The 27262-nt window shown below is 36.1% G+C and overlaps 1 protein-coding gene across 1 annotated transcript; it reads right to left on the reverse strand.

Annotated features, from left to right (window-relative positions):
• Positions 1-363: 363 nt before the first annotated feature.
• LOC123556291 (uncharacterized) lies at positions 364-25078 on the reverse strand. The gene is made up of 11 exons (XM_053542520.1): positions 24781-25078; positions 22257-22483; positions 21493-21659; positions 20835-21085; positions 18423-18565; positions 17624-17815; positions 16350-16433; positions 13510-13827; positions 11165-11356; positions 10189-10336; positions 364-1373 (listed from the first exon to the last, which is right to left on the reverse strand). The coding sequence occupies exons 1-11, from the start codon at positions 24851-24853 to the stop codon at positions 1114-1116; spliced, it is 2055 nt and encodes a 684-aa protein (XP_053398495.1). The 5' UTR covers positions 24854-25078; the 3' UTR covers positions 364-1113.
• Positions 25079-27262: the final 2184 nt, after the last annotated feature.

The following is a 27262-nucleotide window of genomic DNA, read 5'->3' on the forward strand; positions in this document are numbered from 1 at the left end:
TTGTGTCTGAAATCATTAGTCCTCCACCTCTGGTTCATGTGGGGAAGTTGGCAGTTACTTGCGGAGAACAGGTTTGTACTGGTACAGAATCCAGGAACACTGGTTAGGTTAACTGCCCGCCGTTACATGACTGAAATACTGTTGAAAAACGGCGTTAAACCCAAAACAAACAAACAAACAAGTATCTATTCCATTCAGGAAATGCATCTTCTATCAGTCGATTGTCCATTATTAACTCAGCTGGATACACACTCTTTATTTTAGCTCTCGGGTTATCACGTTTAACAGGCTGGTAACATCTGAACATTGCCCGATCGGGCTTTCGACATAAAAACTAATATTTCTTGAAAAGTAATGAAGATATTTCTTTCAAACTTGGTCCATTTATTAAGCGTAACATATGATGCATATTAAGATAGAAATTACTTTGTTGCCTTCAGTTTTGTTAGAATTCCTTCCCCTTTTCAGATTTTTATGACGCATGATTTTTGAAGTCCCTCGCATTTTGCCTTGCATTCAACATGCCCACGAGATATCAGGTTCTGGCGTCTTGAACGGGCTTCCATGTCTAAAGGCCAATGTCTTTAAAAATTCTATTTGTGCATTTGTTGTCTCGATCACCTGGCCTACCTGTTTTTGCATGCAAACAAAGGACTGTTGGAGACCAGATATACCTCTGCTACAACCTATCTGCTCGTGTTTTATGGATCTAAGTTCATCAAATATATACAGAAGCTTATCATCTGAAGCACTATTTGCAAAATCTTGCCTAGAAACGTCCGCTAAACACATATCCGATCGAACAAGAACTCCATTGTCAATGTTTACATTTTCCCGCTCCTGCAAAACTTCAAAAATGTTGCTCGTAGATACGTTATAAATCCTGTTTGTATCCATGTCTAAATTCAAAAACAATATGTCATTACAGCGTGTATATATACACCAAAATATTAAAAAAAAAAAACAAAAAAAACAACAGCACTTAATGAAAAGATTAAAACATAAAATATTTTTCCTTCCGTTCAAAAATTTATCGACCTGCATTGTCCGCTATATTTAATTACATTACATGATATCTTATCTTATCTTGATATAGGCATTCAATAATAAGCCCTACACAAAGACATGTATGCTGCATAACACAAGTATCATGAGATAGGTAAACGGAACGGCCGAAGCGGAGGATATTCCGCCAAAAGGTGAATCAATCACTTCGTCGTCCAGGTCGTCAGAAAGTCCATTATATTTCCAGTTTCCGCATTTCGGAAAATGCCTAGGCACTTGTGGGAGGTCGGTTTCATTGCCCACTTGAAAAAGTAAGCCCATGCCAATACCAACATGAAACTCTATATGGCAGTGGAAGAACCAAAATCCTACAAACAAAAAATAATATCTAGATTATGCAATGTCATTGCAGATTAATAATATCTGGCATGTGCTTACGAATCGGATAGAAATATCCGTCCCGAGGGCACCTGCGCATTGGGCGGTAATGAGGCTTGCCGACTGATATTTTTTCTTGCATATCGTATACATGTTGGCATTTTATTCTGGCAAATTATTTTTCTTGAATACCGTATTTTACAAGTAACAGGTAGAAATACTTACGTAGCACTCTTTCTTATAGTAGAGAATGAACACAGAGCGAGGGAAATTAACGTCCGTAAGCAGAAGTGACGTCATGATGTTTTGCGTTACGCACAATAACAAAGTTGCACTTTAGTTTTATCATTTGTAGCGTAACGTTACGTTCTTACGGTAAACTAACGTATTTTGAATCGAGAAATATACTATAAGGAACAGAGAAAAACTATCAAGGTACCTGCTTCTTTCGTATTTTACATACACAATATATTATATATTATATAAGTCGCTGCCTGATTTCAGATGAAATTTCACTTATATCGAATGGATTGTCAGTCATTGCTTAATTATATTTCAAAAACAAATTTTATCTCAAGGTTTTACTTTAACTGGCTGGTCTTACAGCACATACTATGAACTGGCGATTTATACATTTAGTCATGTAATAATGAGTACCTACATACACACCCTATAAACGACTGTACTCCCCCTCTTCCTGTTGCGACCGATCTAAACAATAACCTGACCACTAAAATTGGAAAATACTATTTTAATGTGAATAATGTGCTTTGTTGGTGTGTGTATTTATATTTTATTAGAAGCTGAACATGATTTGTTTCTTTATATAATGTGTTAGTCTGATTACAGGTAAAATTATAGCCAAACAACCCGATTGATCACTGATTTTGTCCAGAAATTGCACATTGTCGGCGTCAGAAGTACATATTTTCTTGCTTGAAAAACGATCTACATATAAATTCCACTGTTTTGTGGATAAAGAAACAATACTAGTTTGGCAAAATTAAATAAAATCATTGCTGTCTGCATGCATGTTTGCTTGCAGTACTGTACGAACGTTTGCGACTTTTGTAAAAAAGGACTGTAGGCCTGTTGGCAACTGACTTATTTATTAAATATCGGTTTTCCCTTGCTCTCGTAGTATTTCTTCATAAATATAACCAGCAAACGAATTTTGAAGGAGGGGGTATATAGGAGTCACCATACGGTCTGTCTGTCCGGTCTATATATCCGATATAGATCTATGGCGAAAACTCTAGCTTTACATGGCACTACAGCATCCTTACAAAACATACAGTAGGCCTACCGAGATGTGTAAAAAACAAAGGTTTTATGCAAGATTCCGAATGGTATTAGAATGAAATATTATTCGTGTGTATTCTAAATTGTATTAGAATGAAATGTTATCTGTTTGTCTCGAAATAAATTCCATAAAGTTGAAACTTGTTTTAAAAAACTTAGTTGGGGGTCGATAAACGGTGCAAGAGTCGATATGTGCTACACTTATTGTATGAAATTTAGCTAAGATTTTCTCTTGATATATCTTCTTAAACAGGTTTCAAAAGTACTGAAGATGACCAAATAAAAACGTTCTTTCAAATGGTACTATTTGACGATACATTTACGAAGCACATAATATTATAGCTAAAAGGGTCGATAGTAGATGCATTGCTCTATTGCGATGTAAGAGCATTAGCATCATAAAAATGCGAAACAGAGAAAAAAACATGTCCAAGCCGGTGATCGAACCAGGGCTGACGCGGTAATAAAAACTTTCCCGCGACGAAATACGTACTTCGAAATGGTTAAAATTAGGAAAAACAATTCATTCCCACGTCTGTCCGTAACATATACTTTTTTTGTTTTATTATTTATTTTTTCGCAATGAAATGAAAATGCATGCGCAGGCATAAGAACTCGAATCGAAAGCTGCAATCTCAGGTTAAATATATTTTTAAATTTCTACTTTCACTTTCAAAAAGTTGAAAGCAAGGCACTGGTTGGCTAGCGGAACTATCGTCCGAACGTGACCCTCAGAATTGTACATAGCGGCCGATAGCCTTATGAAACATCTATATCAAAATACTAGGCAAATTAATACATATATGTATGTTCAATGGAACAGTGACTTATATTATTTCAAAAGAGGACAACCCAACGTAAATGAATTCTCTTCATGGACTCTATCTCACGGAGTGTGAAATCTACGTTTGACCAATCAGAATTGCAGAGTCAGTCGTGTCAACGCTCTTCAGCGTGTAGAGCTGTTTTTCGAAAATTATTGCTACAGTCATATTGGTCTTCAGGAATAAGATGCCACATTTTTTGATTGGTCAAAAAGTAGGTTGCACACTATGAAGAGAATTTCAATCCTACAATAAACCTACTTTGACTTATTTTTTTAGAGGGCGTAGGTTGAAGCCCCACTGGAAGCAAACTTTTTCCCCTATATTCCATATTCCTTTTGTGACCTCTCAATGTCCGTCGTCCGTCCTCCGTCCGTCAACATTTTCTTAAAATAATCTTCGTTTTGAAAACAAAGGTGCAGAATTACACCGAACTTCACAGAAATGATCACTGGGTGGCCCGCTTTCAAAATTGTTCAAAGAATTGAATTACATGCAGAACTCTGGTTACCATGGCAACCGAAAGGAAAGAATTAAATAATCTTCTTGTCCAAAATGGCAAAGCTTGGAGCCTTGATATTGCATGTGACATCATCTAATGGTCCTCTATGAAGATTCTTCAAATTGTATCCCTTTGGGTAAAATGAGGCCCCGCCGCAGGGTCACAAGTTTTACATATGCAGCAATGCCTTGTGATCCTCTACCAAAATTGTTCAAATTATAACCCTGGGGTGAAAAGAGGCCCTGCCATGAGGTGTCTCAAGTTTAACATAGACTTAAGGTATAGGAAAAAAACTTTAAAAATGTTCTTGCCTGAAACTGCAAGGCATATGCTTTTGATATTTCCTAGTGTTCCTCTACCAAAATTGTTAAAATTATGCCCCTGGGTTAAAAAGAGGCCCTGTCCTGGGGGTCCCAAGTTTAACATAGACGTATATAGGAAATGATAAATAAAATGTTCTTGTCTGAAAGTTCAAGGCCAATGCCTTTGATATTTGGTATGTAGCATTGCCTAGTTAATCTCTAACAAGATTGTTCAAATTATGCCCCTGGGTTGAAAAGAGGCCCAGTCCTAGGGGCCAATTGTGATATTGAGATATTTTCAGTTTCACAAAGGTTTGATCACAAATAAGAAGCATTGATGTAATATTTTTAAGTGTAGATGTGTATGTAATATTAAGATTGTTAGATTTTCACCAAGAAATATGCACTCGTTCTTTCGCGAAAAAATATTGCGCTCCTAAAGTCACACAGTATTTCCTCTGCAGAACGTATGCATATTTCTTGATACAAGTCTAATAACCTATAATTACTGAATACTACGGCTTGAAAAATATTTGTTGCTTGACCTTCGTTAACATGCATGAAGTCAAGTATTGATATAAACTGTAAAACGAGTTTGTTTCATGTGCAGGAATAAAACTTCAATTGATAATAAAGTACCAAATTTAAAAAGCGTATATCCGTTCAAAGTTGGTCCGTTAAAACAAACTTTTACAATGTGTCGGGCCTAAATGCTTATCAGTTATAAGCTGATATTTTGGTTTTTATTCTATGAAGTTCATGCAGAAAACGCAAGTGAAATTTAATATATTTGTTTTCTATTTCTCTTGTTTACTTTACAGAACCAACATCTACGTCAGACGGCAGGCAGTAGTGGAGGATCTGACCACGGTGTTTCAGGACGACGACCTGGTAACTTCAGGTGTTCGTGTTGAGGTTTTAGGGGAGGATGCCGTTGATGAGAATGGAGTATTTCGTGACGTTTTAACAGAATTTTGGGGTTGTGTGTTTGGGTCGGCAGCATTTGAAGGAGGAGATCAGGCCGCTCCACGTCCAGATGCCAATACCACACCAGCGATGTGGAAAGCTATTGGCAATATCTTAATTGTCGGTTACCTCCAGGTAGGGTACCTCCCCGTACGGTTCCTTGGCATGGGCAATGTTTGGAACTGTTTCCGGGAGGACGTTGCTTAAAAGCTGGCTTCAAATTGTAGATGGGGTGGACCATGCTATGATGAAAACAGTGCTTCACCCGAGGCCTCGAACCAGATGACCAAGAGGCAGTCGTCGACATCCTCGATAGATTTCGCGTAACCTCACTTCCGTCACCAGGGAATATCCGGAACCTATGCATACGAGCATACGAGCGGCGCACCTACTGTTTGTCGAGTCGGCGGCATTTCCACTCCTTCAGATGGACATTAAACGACTTCAGTAAACTGTACCGAGATTGGAAGATCTGTTGGAAATCAGCCGAGCGTTAAAACCTGACGGACAAAGGGTAGCACGGATGATCCATGCCGAGGTTACAAGCGCGCGACAACAAGAGGTTCTGGACTTTCTTGTAAGGAGTGTCAGGACGATGGACTCCACTACAGTTAGTCGGTTTGTACGTTTTGTCAGTGGTAGTAATGCCATCGCATTCAGAACTATTACTGTTCAATTTGTGAGGATATCCGGGATTGAACGGAGATTTGTAGCACATACTTTCGGGATTGTTTTAGACGTCCAATCACATATACATCTTACAATGAATTTAACAACGAACTCATGACACAACTTTCATCAGGTCACTGGGAAATGAACTTTGCGCGAATCCTGCATTCCAATTAAAGAAATCTTTGGGATTTTTCTTGTATATTATGCAGCAAATGTCGTTTTTTGTCAAACCATCCAACTTTTAATTAAATTGCAAGTGTTTCCCCTATTCAAGGATTTGTACTCTAAATCAGATTATTATTGTATACCTTTTTCGAAAAAAAAAGCTTTTTAGATTTCGGTTAGATACTTTCCTTTTACTGAAGGATTTTTAACATACACACTGATTTAGTCAGTACAGGATAGGTTTGATTTTCATAAGATGACACTTAAAAGAAATAACACACTAAGCAAAGCAGTACATGATTAACCTGATATTTTTTCTAATGCATAATCAATCAACCTAATCCTCTGTACCCTGAAATCCGCTTTATGATGAATTACACCAAACAGGAAGTGACTACTCAATGTTACATGCGAATTAGTCAAAATGTAATTTCATTTGATATAATGAGTCATATTAGGAGGTGACAGTTATATTTTGGTGTAGTTTTATTGCTAATTGTATTGAGAAAAGATCTAGACCATTTTCATTGTGAATTTCCTGGAATAAGTTTTATTCTTTGAGAAACGGACGGACGGACGGAGGTAAACCTATAGTCCCCTCATATCTTACCTCATCGACATTTTGAAGTCATCAGGAAACATTTCTTCGCGTGACTTCCATAGGGAATCGACAGAAGGTAATTTCTTCTAGGGACCCAGTGTAGCTCAGTTCTAATTCTGTATTTTATGAGAGTATATGTCTGTAAAACCAACACGGAATACTTGCATGTAAACGATTCTGAAGCATTCAATTGCAAGTCACAGACCCCAACCACCAATGGATTAGTACGTGCATAGCACGAGGGGTTCGACATTAAATGACATTAAATACATGAAGACTGATCGATAGAGACACTTCGGTATGTATTTTCGTTTCATTTACGCCCTTAAAGGACATAAATCGCATACTTCAGACGCAAAATGTAATAAAGTGTCAGTCGCAAATAAGTGTTCAGATCAAATATTAAAATTGCTTTGAAAAACACAGTACAAGTCTACGAACGAAATATTTCAGTTATCCTCGGCGATTTCATTCCGGATAGTGTACGTGTTCCTGGTTTTTATCACTTCGTTTGGCAGCTAAAATCGCCGGGGATAACTGAACTATTTTGCTCGTAGAGACTTGTACTGTGTTTTTCAAAGCAATTTATGGGGTCAGTTTAGTATTTGTGGAAGGCTTTAAATGTTTCGAAGGTGCGATCATGCAGGTAGCGGCTGCAAGTGTATAAACTCCGATTTTGAAATGTTCTACAAGTTTGCCGAGTAGCTTCCCATAGCGTTACGCTCGCATAGTTCACCTTTTCAATGTATATGATACTGTGACCGGATTTTTTGTCATCAATTTTTTTTTCATTTGACTAACATATAAAAAGTATATTTGTGTGAAAAAAAGGAATTTTTTCTATTAAACAAAAAATATACACTGGACCCGTGCCTGTGCCGTGTAAAGCAAAACAATTAATTTGAAGACGATTTCTTACCTTCGGCCTGCCAGCTGTTTGTTTTAATCGGCCGCAACAGGAAGAGGGGAGTACAGTCGTTTATAGGGGTGACATAGCCTTTAGCTGAACATTACCAAGTATAAAATTGAATGTCCGCATTTATTTAATTGATGCAAGTGTTCGAAGCTTGTCTTCAAGAATATGATACCGTATTTACAGAAATGCTTTTAAATGAAGGAATACCTAGTAACTGCAAGTTCAACTGTTTATTTTGTATAAATGCCATTAGCAAACAAATAATTACGACGAATGAATTTTAAGATCTGACATTTACTAAAAACGATATGATACTTCGAAAAGTAAGAAAACGGCCAACCGCAGAGGCAGCCATTTTACTGTGTTTATGACGTCCTTTACACTCTAACAAATTATTCATTCAAAAAGCTTTTAAAATGGATTATTTATTAGTCCCCTACTGGTTGAAAACCAGTTTCGGGGACTATAGGAATGCACTTTTCCGTCATTCCGTCCGTCCGTCTGTCCGTCCGTCCGTCCGTCCGCAATTTCGTGTCCGGTCCATAACTCTGTCATCCATGAAGGGATTTTAATTTTACTTGGCACAAATGTTCCCCATGATGAGACGACGTGTCATGCGCAAAACCTGGACCCCTAGCTCAAAGGTCAAGGTCACAATTGGAGGTCAAAGGTCGACAGGGCTTTTTTCCTGTCCGGTCCACAACTCTCCCATCCTTGAAGGGATTTTAGTATTATTTGGCACAAATGTTCCCCATGATGAGATGATGTGTCATGCGCAAATCCCGGACCCCTAGCTCAAAGGTCAAGGTCACAATTGGAGGTCAAAGGTCAACAGGGCTTTTTTCCTGTCCGGTCCATAACTCTCCCATCCATGAAGAGATTTTAATATTACTTGGCACAAATGTTCCCCATGAGGAGACGACGTGTCATGCGCAAAACCTGGACCCCTAGCTTAAAGGTCAAGGTCACAATTGGAGGTCAAAGGTCAACAAGGCTTTTTTCCTGTCCGGTCTATAACTCTCCCATCTATGAAGGGATTTTAATATTACTTGGCAGAAATGTACCTCATAATAAGACGATGTGTCATGCACAACTTTCAGACCCCTAGCTCAAAGGTCAAGGTCACACTAAACAGTCAAATGTTAACATAGCATGAACAGGGTCTGTTTCGTGTCCGGTCCATAACTCTGACATTCATTAAGGGATTTTAATATCACTTGGCACAAGTGTTCCCCATGAGGAGACGACGTGTCATGCGCAAATCCCGGACCCCTAGCTCAAAGGTCAAGGTCACAATTGGGGGTCAAAGGTCAACAGAGTTTTTTTCCTGTCCCGTCCATAACTGTGCCATCCATGAAGGGATTTTAATATTACTTGGCACAAATGTTTCCCATGATGAGACGACGTGTCATGCGCAACACCCAGTACCCTAGCTTAAAGGTCAAGGTCACACTTTGAGATCAAAGGTCAAGAGGATTTTTTTCCTGTCCGGTCTATAACTTTGTCATGCAAAGCAGGATTTAGATATCAGTTGGCACAAATATTCCCCTGGATGAGACAACATGTCATGCGCAAGAACCAGGTCCCTAGGTCTAAGGTCAAGGTCATATTTAGAGGTCAAAGGTCAAATTCAAGAATGACTTTGTACGGAACATTTCTTCTTCATGCATGGAGGGATTTTGATGTAACTTGGAACAAATGTTCACCACCATGAGGCACCCTTGTTTTTAGAATTACGTCCCTTTGTTGTTACTATAAATAGATTTTATTGTAACTTTTTTATTACTGGCGGTAGAGAAAAATCGAGACCACTTTTCTGTGGTACAGCATGCATGTTACATCCAATTTTTAGGTGTATTTTGACCTATCTCTACCTGGTAAAGGGTTTCTTGTGGACTTATATTATATAGATTTTTTTTTTTTTTTTTTTTTTTAAAGATTAATTTCCCTTTGTTGTTACTATAAATAACTTACATGATAACATTTTTATAATCAGCCAAAAAATTCAATATGAAAACAACTGTGGGTTTTTATATATGCACATTTTAATCCAAGTGTGTTGTTATAACATATTGTATATGTAGTACAATATTGTTTATACATCATTGACAGATATCAGTTCATTATGTTATATTGCAGTAGAGAAAATTAGGTGCCTTCCAGTAGGGGACTTTGTATTGCATGGCAATACTTCATTCACTTGTTTCTAAAGGTTCTTGCTTTTGAGATATAAAGCATGATTTCTTTCAATCTAGTTGAGAAATTAGTTTAATTCAGGAGTACAGTTCAAACATGGAAATTAATGGCTAAAATTCTTATCAAATACTGAAATGGTCATACATTTCTTATTTATTACACCTTATTTCCACTGTTTTAAACGTTTTTAGCAAACCGTTCAGACAGAATTAACACTGAAGCAACGAATTCCCCTTAAAGTATTGCAATATTGTTGTAAATGAGCAAAGCGATAAGTACGTTTTCGTGTATTCATTTGCAGTTTGAATGTTTTAAGGCCATTTTAAAAAATAAACGTAACAAGGACATTTAAAAAATACCAGGATTATTTGCATGGAAACGCAATATTGTGTAACCGCCATCAGGTATCGTGACTGTATCCTTGGCTACGGGATCTGCAAGATTCCTGTGTAACTTCCCTTGGCCATCTAGTTGTTTTACTCTATCCAGTGTCACAGTTTCTCCTAACTTCAAATGTCACATAAAAGAAATTTAGATAATGTTTCACTCTTGCGTGTTCTTAAGTTTTTAACTAATTTTGCTTATAATTTTACATTCGAATATAAAAACTTTAACACGTAAATACTTTCAAAAAAATGTAGTCATAGAGGTATTAACACGAGGACTGCATAAAAGTTACTGATATACAAACACTTCTGATATTTTATATTTAGAAATATCATATATATTAGATTATTACATATGTCTATTAAATCTTGGTTAACAAACATTTCAGACTACTAATGTCAGTATTTACATATTATATTGCACCGAGAAACATGCACGAATTCTGCAGCGGAGTTAATGCGCGACTTTAATATATGATTTTCAGGAATGAGCACGTATTTCTCGACGCTTATAGCATTTTCATTAAACAATCATTATGTCTGAGTAGTATAAATGTATTTCCTACCGACACAATTTTGGTCATATGGCAACTTTTCCTGCGCCGGCATTGTCTTGTACATCGGCGGCACCTGGGAGGAACCACCGACCATCCATTAGGTAATTGGATACTTTTCTCACACGAAGTATTTGCTACACCCCAAGGAAAGTTACGATCTTTTATTGTTGAGAGGTAAATGATTCGAACTATTTCGCAGAGGAATACTGCGCTCATTATGTTGATGAGTAATTGAGTATATTCCTGTAACCTATGATTTTCAACAACGTTTTGTGTTTGAATTTCTAAAGGAGCGAAAATATACGAGTCTTTAAATGTATTTATAAAAAATACTACAAATGTACCATTTTATTAAAGATTAAAAAATTCTATGCCATCCTATGTAAACCTACTTTGTCCATTCCAACAACGTAGTATTTGTGGCCGTGTAGATGCATGGGATGGTTGGCATTGTAAGTTTCACCTTCGTCTAAAATCACTAATTCTACGACATCATTTAACCCCACCTGCAGCAGGTAAACACACTCGCAGTACACTTCTGTGCAGTTCCGAGACCCAACCGTTTCGGGGTTACAAAATATTTCCTGGAAATTAATGGGAAAATTAAAATTCACAAAGTGTACATTGTGAAACTCTTTTACGGACAAAGACCAGTTGAGATTAGCAAACTACGTTAAGGGTACAAAATAGATCATTATCTAATATAATATATCTCACATTGAGAAGTAACACATAAGGGTAAAAACGGGAACTAAACATATTATTAATAAGCATTTGCTCATATTTCAAACGCATCTTCTACGCTTTACTGCTTTCAAAACTGCATTGTTTACTTGTTTTCATTAAAGTGACACTCTAAAATTCGTTTGTCAGAAATTGCATCTAAAAAGTACTTCCATGGCTGACCGCGAACTGTATAAAAATAAAGAATAAGATGCGATGGTTTCGCGCTCAGCCCTCGACTCTTTGTAAAACTGCTTGTACGGGACACTTTTTTGAAGTTATATCCAGTAATAGTATTTACCTACCGGCTTCTTTGTTCTGATGAGGTCTATAAACACCTTATAGACCGCTTATGAGGTCTATAAGATTTTCTAGACCTGTCCTATTTCTACTGTCTACACAAAAATCTCAAGTGCCTGTAGTGGGAATCGAACTCAAGTCGCTCCGATGCAAGTCCAGTGCTCTAAGCACTATGCCAAATTGTCGGCACACTTATGCACTTGTCAGAGATAAAATTTAAAGTTATACGTAAGCGACCGAAACAATGCAGTAGAATCAGGAGAAGTCCGTGCTTGACATTTAAGGTGAACGCGTGATATAGTATCAATTGTTTCAAAAAGTACTTTTTAAGTGAAAAAATCTCGACCAGTTTTATATATCTTGAAAATTGATCTAAACATGACTTTACTGTAAAATTTTAACATTCAATTCTTGATATTTGTCAGAAAGTTAAAACGGACATACTCTTCCGTCAGAGTGGAGAATGCTTCATGAAACAGGACATTTTATTTTACATAGAAAATATTGACAATGATATAATTGCAAAAACTACACACATTTCCTTCAAGTTAATTAATAGTCTGCTAATGAAAATTGTGACGATTTTCTGTACAATTACCTAACATGGAACATACATTCCGAACGTGTCTGAAATAAAACTGACGGTCTAACCATATTTAAAGGCAGTTTTTAGGTAGTGGAAATTGATGGAAAACTCGTTAAAGTATATTTCTTGTTTTCTGAAAAATGTTCTAAATTTGCTTTTATTCATATCGAACTAACATTTGACATTTTATGCCTTTAAATATTATTAGATATTTTGCACTGTACACGGTTTCATTGATTCTATACTTGTATTGACATCCACAAGCATATGACAACTTCTACACGTGAATCAGGTGTGGAGAAGCAAAACGACATTAAACTATATAATGTTTATTCAAATCGTTGCCATGTCAATCAAAACGGAGACCTCTAACTACAAACCTCTTAATTAGCTGTACTCATTACTTTCATTGTCAAGAAAACTGAAGCTTTTCATATCTTCTCGACGCTGTCCGCGCAGTTTTTAGCACATTTCGTTGTGTCTTCTTGGCGTGTGCCAAATCGGGATATATTATGATACGCATTTCTTGTGATATGTAATGATAAATCTATATCAATACTTTTTTATACGGCAATGTATATTAAAATGTCATACGTATCTGTTTAGCATATTCTGACTGATTGACTAGACACACATTGATGATCTCAGAGAGAGACTATTTCCCAAGTGTGCACGGATTTTTCATGCAATACAAAGTGTCATGTCTTAATTGCTGACAAATATTTTTACAGGTTCGTAGCATGTTGGGCATTATGTTATATCAATAGTATCAAATAAATTATGACACATATTGTCTTGTTCTTTCTTCAAACTATTTTTATCATACATACACGTTACAAACGTTCTTCAAATCCGAAACCAATCTGGACTATGTAAAACAAAAAAGCATGTAGGTAAGTCAGTTATCATTCTCGGAATAGGTCTGCATTGTGTTTATAGACCTGTGAGAAGATTTGAAAACCTCGCTCGCTACGCTCGCTCGGTTCACAAATCCCTCACAGGTCTATAAACACAATGCAGACCTATTCCACGAACAATAACTATTACATATTTACACTGGCTTTCAACAATGTCAAATAATGACATACTGTTATGAAAAAATGGAAAAAATTTATTCAAATTTATTACCTCATCCAAGTCTTGTAGCTGGGTAAGTGGTGGTGAAGGGGGTAAAATCAATGATACATGATTAATCTGGGGAACGTAAAGGTGCATTGATTCATTCAAGGCTGAAAGTGGATAATACATCTCATCATGGAAATGGTAGTCGTCAATCTTGTTAAAGTCCATGGCCAGGTAGAACTTCTTGTCAGGAATAGGTTTCAGTGCGTCCGTGTTGTTGAAATTCTTGTCAGGAATAGGTTTCAGTGTGTCGCTGACAAGTGATCTAAGCTCCGTCACCGGTATATGCGTGCCGTCTCCTTTCCGGTTCCACGGATTCAGTTTCTTGAAAAGTGTCAAATATATTTGCAATCGGCATAACATAATAAATTGCTTGAAAAATTTGCCTTCATGTTATTATTCGTTTATGGTTAATTTTCAGACGCTTGCATTATCAAGACGAATATACTACCCCACACTTCTCCCCACTTTATGTTTTATAGTAATTTACGCAAAATACATAATGTTTATAAATATTTCATAGTCTATATAAGGTAATTTGAATGTTTCGTATTTCTGTTACAAATAACAAAATGCTCCTTTCTTCTTATAAAATTAGTTACCTATGAAGTGTTATATATCTTTAGAAAGATTGAACATTGATCTTTTTAATCGGTAAACAAAACGTATTTAAATAAAACACAGTTCAAATTTAGCGGCAATCGAAATGCAGAAATAAACATTTTTATAGTCCGTTAGAATTAACAGGTGCAATACAATGTAACAAAATCTTCTTTTTTATATGGACTGTTACGGGATCTAGCGGAAAACCACTTCACTGACTTTGAAAACGAAGTCAATATAGTTTTGTTGAGACAGTTCTCTGAGACCTTTAAATTTGTAGAGAATGGGTTAGAGTTTAATTGTGTAATCTATTTCAAGTGTTGTTTCGGTAACATAGTTATCTACAGAAGAACAGATTTCATTGATTTGTACGAGGATGTATTTGTTTGTTTTAATTTATCCATGTATTGCTGCTCACAGAATGTAGGGTTGCAAATCACCAACAACGTGTGTCTCTGGCAGTGATATAAGCACTTATTTATCATTATGACAAGCCAACTCACTGAAGTTATTGACCGTTGTAGAACAGCATTGAATATATTTGGTTCTTTACTTTTCTTTGGAATTTTCAATTTCAATTCAATTTATTTTATTATTTGTAACGTAAACAGATACTGTTTCTAGTTACATACAGGAAAACATATAAACATAATTATAGTGACAAGTTTACACATAGAACATCATAAATATCGTAAACCTTCATAAATATGTTGAAGTTAACAATACGTGAGGTTGAAACTCAAAATATTTAATTATATATTGATGTAAGTAATTAAGCATTTCTTGAATTGGAATAACATAACATGGAACAAGATATATGATTGACAATATTGTGAACTAAGAAATAATCATTGAAGGTATCCTTATTGGTTATTGTAATATTATATAAAGACAATATCGTACATAATACTAAGAAACTATGCAACAGCTAGTACATTCGACTGACGTAATAAGAAGGCATGATATACAAACTTTCCAAGTTTCAAGAGCGCTGAATGTTGTGTAGTGCTCATAAGTTCAGTAAATTTCAAAACACTTGGTCTTACATAGAAATATGGTTTGATATACATCTTTCTGATATCTCTGTAAAAAGGACAAATTATTATAAAATGATATTCATCTTCAATATCACCAGTATGACAAAAGTTACAAATACGTAAATTGCGGTCTATTCTATCAGCACCATAACATCCAGATTCAATATGTAATTGATGGGAAGATAATCTCAATCTTGACATAGCAATTCTATATTTATTAGGTAATAGATCTAAATATTTTTCAAATTCAAAAACACATTTAAAAGTTCTATATGCAAACAAAGAACGACTGTTGGAAAGGCTATTGTTCCAATTTTGAACAAAAACGTCGATTATTCGTTGTTTAAACTGTAAGTGGAAAGATTTCAAGTTATAATATAATGGATTATTCCAAATATATGAAAAACCATAGGTATCTAACAGCATCTTAACATTACTAGCCCAATTTTTAACTCCTCTATTACAACCATCCAACATTGCTTCGTATAAATACTTAACAATAATGTTTTTAGAATGAATAATTTTGCACCAATATTTAATTATGCGTACATATCTATTAATAAATAGCGGATACCTTCCCAGTTCCCCATATACACCCATATTGCAAGATGATGTTTTAACATGTAACAATAGTTTGCAAAACTTAAGATGTATTCGTTCAATCTCTTTAGATTTACCAAAACCCCAGACTTCGCATGCATAGTTTAGTGTAGAGCCAACAAAGGCGTCAAATAACTGACATAGAGTTTTAGGTTTTAAGGAAAATTTACTTGTATTCGCTAACAAAACATTTAAAGCTTTTAATCCTTTCCCTGCTAGCGTTTCTTGATTTAATAAAAACGTACCAGTGTAATTAAATACGGTCCCCAGATAATTGAAGTTATCGACAGTTTCTAAGGGCATATTATTATAAGTCCATTGTTCGGTTAATTTCAATGGACCCCTCTTCCTAAATACAACAATCTTACTTTTGTCTGGATTGACTTGAAGATTCCAATTTTTACAATACACATTTAAAAGATCTAAACTTCGTTGGAGATCAGATGGAGTTTTACCAAGGATAACCATATCTATATTTGGACAGTGAAGCTTTCTTTCACAGACGCAAGAATTTTATTATGAACCGAAAATTCATTAAATAAATGAAGCAAGCAAAATTTCTATATTTGCTGTGATGGTTTATTTAGAATATCTATAGATATATACCTTCCCACTTCTGTCTCCATCCAGCCACGACGTGCCCTCAACCGGATTTTTTTCTGGTGCACCCTCATAGCGTAAAACAGCAACCTAGGTAAACAGTATGGAATAGCAACATTATTTCAAAACAGCTTCTTACATTACCGTAGCAATTATTTTTCTGACAAAACTATTTTAAGAGTCAGAATTTTCAAACACTAGGCGTGTATACATGAAGTGAATATGAGCATATTAATAAGCTCCCAAAATATTAAGAAACATCCGAAAATGTTGCTATAAATCTGTAATGGTCATAGTAGATAAACAGGGTGAGAGAGAACGTTAAAATAGATACCAGTTATTTGTTGTAGTGGACGGATAGATGGTTTTGCTGACATTTATAATATGAAGAAAAGGAAGGTTATTTATAGGTCACTTCAATTTAGTTCTTCCTTTCACTGATTTATAACATATAATAAGTGTTTAAGGACATTAGGAAATGAAATAACATGAAACGTTTAATAAAATTATCAAAGGTTTTAACTAGTCAAAGCAAATGTAAAGCACACGACTACATACTTTGTTGTAATTGCTCACCAGACGTCATACGTACCTGTTTCGCATGTTCTGGCTCGCAGTGGGGTAAACCTCGGCCTCAAGTACTCACCAGACGTCATTCGTACCTGTTTGGCATGTTCTGGCTCGCAGTGGGGTAAACCTCGGACTCAAGTACTCACCAGACGTCATTCGTACCTGTTTGGCATGTTCTGGCTCGCAGTGGGCTAAACCTCGGCCTCAAGTACTCACCACACGTCATTCGTACCTGTTTGGCACGTTCTGGCTCGCAGTGGGCTAAACCACGGCCTCAAGTACTCACCACACGTCATTCGTACCTGTTTGGCACGTTCTGGCTCGCAGTGGGGTAAACCTCGGCCTCAAGTACTCACCAGACGTCATTCGTACCTGTTTGGCACGTTCTGGCTCGCAGTGGGCTAAACCTCGGCCTCAAGTACTCACCAGACGTCATTCGTACCTGTTTGGCATGCTCTGGCTCGCAGTGGGCTAAACCTCGGCCTCAAGTACTCACCAGACGTCATTCGTATCTGTTTAGCATCTTCTGGCTCGCAGTCGGCTTAAGTACTCGCCAGACGTCAAACGTACCTGTTTAGCATGTTCTAGCTCGCAGTCGGCTAAACTTCGAAATTAAGTAATCACCAAATATCATACGTACTTCTTTAGCATGGTTTGGCCCACTGTCGGCTAAACCTCGGACTCGAGTACTCACCAGACGTCATACGTACCTGTTTAGCATGTTCTGGCTCACAGTCGGCTAAACCTCGGACTCGGATCCAATAGTTTCCGACAGTGTTGCTAGCGTTTAATACAAAGTCATATCTCTCTCCGGCGAAGATGTTGAACGATTCAACGTCTATCTTTTCAAAAGCGTTTCCATCCGACGCTATCATCGTTAACGTATGATTATCTACGGAAATCTAAAGAAAAACGGAAACAATCAAATTATTAACCTTTTAAGTTGTTTGCAAAATGGACATGGACCTAGACAAACATGTAAATATACCAACAGAATACCGACCAACGTAATAGTTATAAGTCAATCCTGTCTATAATTATTAACTTTGGAAATATAATAATATTAGTTTATTTTTTATCTTATGAAGCAGTTAGTACATAAAGAATATACTTCATATTCTAAAGTGACAGTCACTTCTTGGAGTTCATAGATGCATGAAAATATGAATTATGAATTTGTAAGAATACAATTGTATCGTCAAGAAAATACAGCTAAAGGTGTTTTTTGGGGTGTTTTTTTTTTAAACTAGGCGGACAGTTTACGGATGGGTGCAAGATAGACAAAATATAGAGAAAAAAAATGAGGAAATCTTTAAATGTGCAAAAATGTGGGTTGCAAGATATATAGCCGAGTGGCTGTTAATGCAAGTATTTCTACTTTTTCGTTTGACCTAAGTAAGTTATAACACTTACTTGAATGGAAATACATTTCGCCAACCGTGCTCGTTGCTGGCCAAAAATGTTTGAACGAGCGGAATACATGATAAAACGGTATGAAATAATACGAACTTGTTTAGGGCAATTGAGGACGCCATTGCTGATTATCCTGAAACGATATCTCTGTCCTCTTCTCACGTGAAATACTTCGACTGGCGTATAGTTTTTTGTAGTGTTGCCTTGGCGCTCAGAAACTTGCTTATAAACGCCCTTGCCTAAAATATTTTGTTTGATAACATTATCAAATACAGCACATGATGTTAAATCGGTGAAGTTTTTTTTATCAAATCTAACACAGGAAATTTGAAATGAACTGCAAGACAATTGGCACGTCAGCGACACATCTCGCCTTCTTTGCAAATTAATTGTCCTTCAAAAATCCTGAAGGCAGTACTATTCAGTGACATAATAAATTAGTATTTTACTCGTAGTCTATAAATTTTGCACAGTTTTTCAGTGAAATATAGTAGTTTACATTGTTATTTACTTTAACTTTCTATAATGCCTACAAACATGATAGGGGACAACCATATCTTTGACGGTCACAGCGTATCTCAAATCTTCTAAAGATATCAGCAAAATAATCTTTAAGTACATATAATGGACAGAAGTTCTATCGTTGATTGACCTTTCATATTTTTGTTTCATTTTTTTCAAAGTTCACCTTGTTCAAACAGCCTATGAAACGAAAATCATCAAAATGTGTCATTGGCCGTTGTAGCAGTTTGGAATATCCAGCTACAAGGTTAATCTTTAGGCGGTAACGAGGCTCTACCGAGTAACAAGACTCTACCGAGTTTTTGCAACAAACAGTTACCCGAGAGCCGGATATTTCAATCCGCACCTTCAGGCAGCGAAACATGTTTCTCTTGCATTCTACAAATAACAGGAAAAATAAACTGAAACGATTGACTTTCTTTAAAGCGCTATTTTCATATTGCAGCGTATTTAAACTAGAAATAGCCCTCTCGCTAAGCTCAATAGGCAGAGCACAGATCTACGGATCGAGTGGCCGCGAGTTCGATCCCTGGGCGGGGCACATGTTCTCCGTGAAGATTTGAAAAAAGACATTGTGTCTGAAATCACTCGTCCTCCACCTCTGACGCATGTAGGGAAGTTGAAAGTTTCTTGCATAGAACAGGTTTGTACTGGTACAGAATCCAGGAACACTGGTTAGGTTAACTGCCCGCCGTTCTGTTAAAAAACGGCGTTAAACCCAAAACAAACAAGCAAACGTAAACTAGAAATAGTTTCACTACACCACAACGAGTTACAGTTTGTATGTGTCAGTCAATGAGAAGAAAACTGTTTAGATCACAAACCACTTTATGCATTGTCATTTATCTAGTGCATGTTCCTGGTGACATGAAATTATTAGGGATTTTTGTCCTCGCCATGCAGCTGAAATAGATACCTGATGATATGCAATGCTGACGTGCAGTTTTGAGATAATCTGCAGATAGGCACGTATCTGGATATGACACATTTACCAAAAGATGAAAACAAAAAGTCCAAGGTTGTATCTCTTCGCAAAGTCTTAAACAGATTAAATTCAGTGTCAAAACTAATGATAGATTTTTACATTTTTATTGTCAGACTTTGAGCTCAAAACCTAATCAAATCAGTATACATATATCCAGGGTTAGACATAGAATCGTTTCAACTATTGATAAAGCTTTTGTGCAGCTCTAGGTATCGGTTTGTCTTTCCGTGCATATCATTGCATACTATTTTCTTTTTAACCACAAAAAGTCACATGAGGATAAGTTTACATTCCACAATTTATATCACCATGTAAACACTTTGATACCTTAAAAAACCTGATATAATATTATGTGCCGAATATCAAATATCAAAAGTCGGAAATCAGTATTGTGTGCTGGTCTTTAATAAGAAAAATAATATCACTATACAGCCAAAAATTCTTTAATTTCCATGATAAATTTCTACCGTGTGGCTTACGGTGTAGAAAATTATAAATTTCTACTGTGTGACTGTTTCTTCAGAGTGTACAGACGTCGTGAGAGAGTTTTAAATAAAACACAACTGCCTAGAACTCATTGAACTACTTTATATGATGGTGATGGTCAGGCACATTGCTTTGACCGTATTATGCTTTACACAACAGTGCTCTTTTTTACTTTTATGTGCAACTACAAACAACTAAAAGAGTTTGAAACAATTGACTCAAATCGGAAGATATGTCCCTTTAACTCACTTTTTTTTGATATGTGAAGAAGTTTTGATATACATTTGTATCATACTAACTCAACATGTTAGTTAAGCAGAAAGAGAACAAGACGTCAAACTAAGAGATCATGGCATCACAACCATATCGAGGCTTTTGTTGTTCTCCGCTTCTTATTCATGTCTCTTTCATATAAAGAAAATTCTCATACTTATGACGACCGTGGTAATATCATTGAAAAATATGAGAGACATACAGAAAATTGTCACGCAACAAACATTTATACTAAAACCTACCATTTATTAGAATAGATTTCGGCCTATTATCTCCCCCTGCGTGGTGATGACGAGCAAATTTATTTTCAGTCAGTTCTCCTAACCAGTCATTTACTATAACCGTGTGCTCGGGAAGATCGTGCTCATAAAGTCCAAGATGCGGCTCAAACTCGTCCGCTTGGCGGACAATAAAGGCACCAAAAATACCATCAGAACGCTGGAGACCGGAATGAGCGTGCCAGAAATGGGTTCCTGCATTGGTCGCGTTGAATCTGTAGAAATTTAGAAATAATTTCATACGCCTTTTCTTGTTTTTTCTTGCCTTTTCTTTATTAGGACGTGAGAGGGTTAGTAAAGATCTTATACTTGTAAGATTACTGCTTAAGTGCCAGATTTCGTTCTAAACACATTTTAAAATGAATTTGATGTATACATAAATTTGAAGTTTAAAAAGTTTAAAACGTAGATTAACGAGTGTATCAATTTGTCTGAATATTCTACAGCCTAAACATATTTAGTATTGTTAAAGCCGAGACAGTTTTCTTATCACGTTCAGTAAAAACTTATTTATATCTAGGTGTGTCTGAGGTTCTAGTGTCTGTAAGAAAACATGTAGAATAAAATGTGCTTCACAAGTGTTGCCTGGGCTGTTCACGTTACTGTACGTTATATAGCCTACCTGTATTCAAACGACGTTCCAATCGGTATCGGACATTGCGTTACCATGCCAACACCGTCCATATGCTGGGAACCATGTTGCAGAATCCCATGCCAGTGAATGCTGGTTCCTTCTCCTCCAATGAAGTCGTTTACGACCTTCACTACGACTGTGTCGCCTTCACAAACCTTGATAATTGAAATAATCTGTCACAGTAAACTGTTGGTCTTTATATTAAATAATTCTATATTCCTTCAACTTCTTAAAACTTCATATTTTTTATTTTTACAATACAGATAGAAAGTAGGCCTAATACAGATTGGAAACTGTCAAAGAGGCAATAGAATGAATAAAATTAGAAATAGAAAAGGAGAGGATTTTACCATATTAAGAAACGTCAATATTTTTCCATATTGACGTCAAATTTCATATCGGGTGCGTGACGTCATTTGTGACGTCAGTTTCATGCATGTCGTCGCGTTTAAAAGTTCTTTAACGACGATATTTCAATTTTACTCAGGCTTAAGAACAATTTTATATCATTTATATAATAATTATAATTGTAGTATGTGTATGTAATAAAAAGATTATTAGATTTGCATCGATAAATATGCACTCGTTCTTTCCCGGAATGATATTGCGCTCCTAAAGTCGCGCAATATTTCCGCTGCAGAATTGGTGCATAGGCCTATTTCTCGACTATAAATATTAAACTTTTGCTTTATATAAAGTATCTAGTTATATCAAGGGTCAATTAAATAGTGTTTTCTGTGATAGTTCCATACGTGTATTCCGGGTCCAGGCAGCATTCTATTCACCACGAGGATTCCACGCGAGACACCATCAGCCGGGATACAGTGAGGCCGGAAGCAGTCGGTTCTATTTGTCGGACAGTCATAACACGCCTTGGATAGAGTGAAATAGAGCTCCAGGTTAAACTCGTAAATGCAGGTCTGTGGTCTGTTCGCAACACATGCTCTTCTACATGGATGACTTGTGTATGTGTCTAAAACTAAAATCAAATGAATTACGTAAATAAACTGTTGACATTGCGCAAAACTTACAACTTAAACCTTGCAGGTTTTCTTGAGGTGTTTTTCGACCGAGTTTTGGTAGCGACAAAATGCGTTGCAATGGTACATATGATGTGTTAAGGATCATGGAATGGAACGTATTTTGGTAGTTTTTTTCTACATCTGGGGCTGTGCTCATTTCTTTGGGAAAAAATGAAATAGTTGAGCTAAAAACTCTTTAGAGGTCCTACTATGATATATGGCTCTCATTCCAAGTCGCATAAAGTATTTATCATGAATATTCGGTTATAATAATTAGGGTACCAACATTTAATCGAGTAATGGACGTACTCTTAACAAAAGATGCCATTAAACCTCAACTTTAAAACAGATGTAACAATTTAGAAGCGTACATTTCTGCATTCAGCCCAACGGCAATCCTACACCCCGGGGCGTAAGAAAAGCTTTTCCAGCACCAAGTGAAAATACGAGAAAGTTACGTCCGGTATACAAAAATATGAGTGCCTGATATTTAAAATTGAATACATCGGCAAAATCCTCTAAACCGAAAATTTCTCCAAACCGAACTTTTATTCTAGTCCGGAGACCGCGCGGTTTACTGGGGTTCCACTGTACCTGTATGTGAAATTTAAAAAAAAACACGTACATGTGTAAGCATTGACGCTTCATACGTACATGCCTGCGAACATGCTACTTAGTAGGCTACAGATATTTAGGAATGGCTCCAGCGAAATTACGATAGTGGAAGTCCATACAACAACGATGCAAACATAATAGTCGAAACTACGATGGGGAATTCACCAAAGTTGAAAACACGATGATGAAATTCAAAAACTAAATGCTACAAGTACAAATACGATGGTGAAATTCGAAACTCAGAACGATGAAGGCCGAAACTACGATGTTGAAAAAGCGAAATTATATATCGAATACGTATATTCATTATGGTAGTTTCGTATTTTCACTATCTTGATTTCGGCTTTCACCATCGTGGTTTCGACTTTTGACTTTCATCGTCGAATTTTCGTGTTTTCAACATCGAGGTTTCGACTTTCATCATCGTGGTTTCGAGCATCGTGGTTTGAGAAAAGGTCCAAACGGAACATCGTATATATCTCGTATTTTGCGTTTGCGTATTTTACAACATTTAGAAAACTTTGTTATGTAGTGTGTTTGTGAATTGAAAGGTAATTGTTGGGTTTTAAATTTAACACAACAAAATCTGTAACGTGGAATTTTTTTTCCTTCCTACATTTGTTTCCTTTCAAGTTTCAACTCCACCTCCGCTTTGTAGATCTTTATTCATTCAGCATGGCACAGTATTTAGATAATACAAGACAAGGTTTGCCAAATTTTGTAAAATGTTTGTATATTGAACACATTTCTTTCATAGTTATATTTTCTTTTGAAACACATATATGCAAAATGTACACCTTTAACAATTATCGCGATCATAACGATTGATATGAAATTCAACTGACTGAAATATTCTTCGGTCTATCATACTTATCAATTTACTAAACCGGGACAAAAATGGTATTTTAACAAGTGTAGCCATCCGCACACAAAAAAAGAACGCTGATAACATAGGAATTTTGGGATGGATCAAACACCAGTTGAAAAAAATAAAATATTCATTAATTTCTATTGTAAGCAGGTCCGTAGCTAGACTTTGAATTTACAAGCAGCTCAACTTCAAAAACAGGAAAACTTAGTGTATGTAAGATATGACGATCGATTTGTTGCAAGATTAATTCATATTTTGGAGATAACAATATTCATTTTCAAAAACACTAAACATTTTTAACAAAAAAAAAACACAAATTCTACAGGAGGCAAGTGTCCCTCTTTGCCTAAGTTTGACTACAGCCCTGGTAGGTATATCTATGGCTTTTTGGATCTCTTGAATGTAATTCATTCATTATTTGTCAACATTACCTATCCGTGGCATGTATTTTGTATGAAAATGAGTATATCTATAGCTTTATCGGCAATTTCTGTTTGACCGATTTGTAACCTTAATTTGCCATTTAGCATTTCTATCAGAAAACGGCACCAAACTAACATTTTTTTCTCGACTAACGACGTTCTTGTATATTTTACGTAGTTAAAATACGATAATAGAAAGTGTCTGGATACAAGTATTTGTCTTGATACCCCTACCTCTCTCTCCCCCCACCCCCCACCACCACACTCTCTTCCACGCCACACACCCGAAAACCTCACCTCTATATCTCTCATTATATAAACATGTTAAGCTTGTAAAAAATCTTACCTCTGCTTTCGTAACTAGGCATTGTAACAGCGATAATAAAAACATGCAAACTAGTGACTATTTCTCTCTTCATATTTGTTTCGTAACTCCTAGTCCGCCACTTTATATGATATCCTCTTCTAACAGCAACTCTAAAATAAATGCCTGTTTACATTTAAACACAATGTTTATAGAGCAATATAGACCATGTTCGATAATCTGTAAGAACTGATTAGTGCCTGTCAAATCGTCACCTTTGCCATCGTCTGCATTGAACAAAAAGATAACTCGAGCGTTTAATTTGCGAAAACAAATGACGTGTTTATACATCAATTTTCTACCATCTGGATTTTATGACGTCATGCAATGGAACGTAGGTGTCGTCTTTTTACCGCGACTTATAAACAGTTTATATATTATCTTAGTACATAGCAGTTTGGTGGGACATGAACCGGCGCGAGAAAAGTTTTGACTGAAATATAGAAACATATGTTAGATTGGAGTAAGTTATTGAATTTCCCCAAGTATCTCTTTCCGGGCACGAAAGTTGAACAATTTCAGACGTCATAAATATTCAATTATTGCCGAATATATGCAGGTGTCCTTCTCCTTGAAAACAATTGTATAGTTGTAATCTACTGACATGAAAGTGCGATGTTTTTCGAGGAGCTGAAAAATGAATTTTAAAATACATAAAATAAATGGAAGACTATGCAAAAATAGTTAGCTGTAGTGCCAACAAAATGCTATTCTAGCATAAAACTGCTGTTCTTGTCACTTTTCGGGTGTGTTTTAACAGAAAAGAAAACGTGTGTTAACAGAGAGATTCTCGCGCTCACGAGCTGTTAAAACGCCTTTTCATATATGCGCGTTCCGTGGCAAAGAGTAAACGTATAACGGCTCCAAAACGGATAATTCAAATGGAAAAAACAACTCGAGATATTTCCGTGCATTTCATTGAATGTTTATGGCTTTGAGGGGAAATGTATTTATTTATTAGTTTTTACACGTTTTATGCTAGAATAGCGTTAGTGCGTGTTCATTTCGTGTCATAACATCTTCAGAATCATTCGGGATACGTTGGTACCCTCGCTTTATCGGGCTCTGGCACCAACCAATACCCCGGGATTCTGCAGATGTTATACCGGTAACACGAAAAAACCTTACATTTAAACGCAGATTACTTGATTTTTGTCAATATCATGCTGGTAAATAGCTAATATATTCCCTAGTTTTTCTTACGGCTGTGTCAGTTCAGGTTTATGCACCGATGCCGTGGTCAGATTACGGAATAAGTCGAAAATGATTCAACTGAGATTGTGCTGTCGAGAAAATGCTCTTTCTAATGCTTAAACGTAATATTTTTGATATTGTCGATTTCTGTATACAATGTACTAAGTCTAATGAACCGATAGTTTTCCCCTAAGTCTAACTTAACTGCAGATATCTCGGAAAGGAAATACAAAAATAATCACTCTAGGTAAAGAGAAAGCGGCAAATATATCTTTAATTTTTTAAGCCAACACTATAATTCTGTTTTACGTAATGAATCTTACAGCGCTAAATCATTGTACCGAACAGAATTTAGTCCCTAATCACATCACTCAATTTTCTATTTTCAAAGGTTGCAATGTCTATCAGCATGATAAACTTCCAAATATAAATTAGTTTTCTAACTGCATTAAACAACTATATCAAGCTCGTTTTCAACTTATTCAAGCTCTAGTACCAATGCTTTGCTCTTCGTGTAACTATGATGGCTGATTTCTGCCATTTATCGAATCGACGCGCTTAATCTGTAAAACTTATAACAATTACAAGATGTCATCAGTCAGTTCATATCTCTATTTTATATACCCCTTCACTGCATAATTTAATAAATTACAAACTAACTACAGTCCAACTTGCTCGATATGTCTAGTTCACACGTAATTATTTGCACCACACACAATGTGTTAAATATGATAAAAATCCTTAATTGTTTTTTGTTTTATTTCCTAGAACAAAAAGCGAATATCTAGATTATGCAAGTGTGATGGAAACAGCATTTAAAGCAAGACGGGACTGGCTGAGAAACTGGAGCAGCTTTGCACGGTTTATAATTAGTGTCATAGGTGTCCGCTGTATACGAACGATTGTTTGCAAAAAGAATCTTATATTTCTGTTTTGTATTTTACATTATCAATTAATGAAAGCTGAAAAGAAATCAAGCTATATATTGAGCTTTAGATAAAATCTTCCTAATTACATGAGTACAAGTAATACTAAAATATTTCTTAGGACCATGTTTGCAGATTATCCCTTGTTAAAAGATAATGATGCAAATTCTTTTCGAACATTAGTCGAAATATGTCCATTAATAGAAATATGCAATTAGAGATGTTGTCACTTTCAGTATGTTTAAATGTGAATACCAGTTACAAACGATTTGACCTACTGGATATTTCACTTGCACTTGTAGCAGCAAAGTGTTCGGTCAGTGCGTAGAAGCGTGACGGAGGTA

This window comes from Mercenaria mercenaria, chromosome 5 (genome assembly GCF_021730395.1).
Source record: "Mercenaria mercenaria strain notata chromosome 5, MADL_Memer_1, whole genome shotgun sequence".
NCBI lineage: Eukaryota > Metazoa > Mollusca > Bivalvia > Venerida > Veneridae > Mercenaria > Mercenaria mercenaria.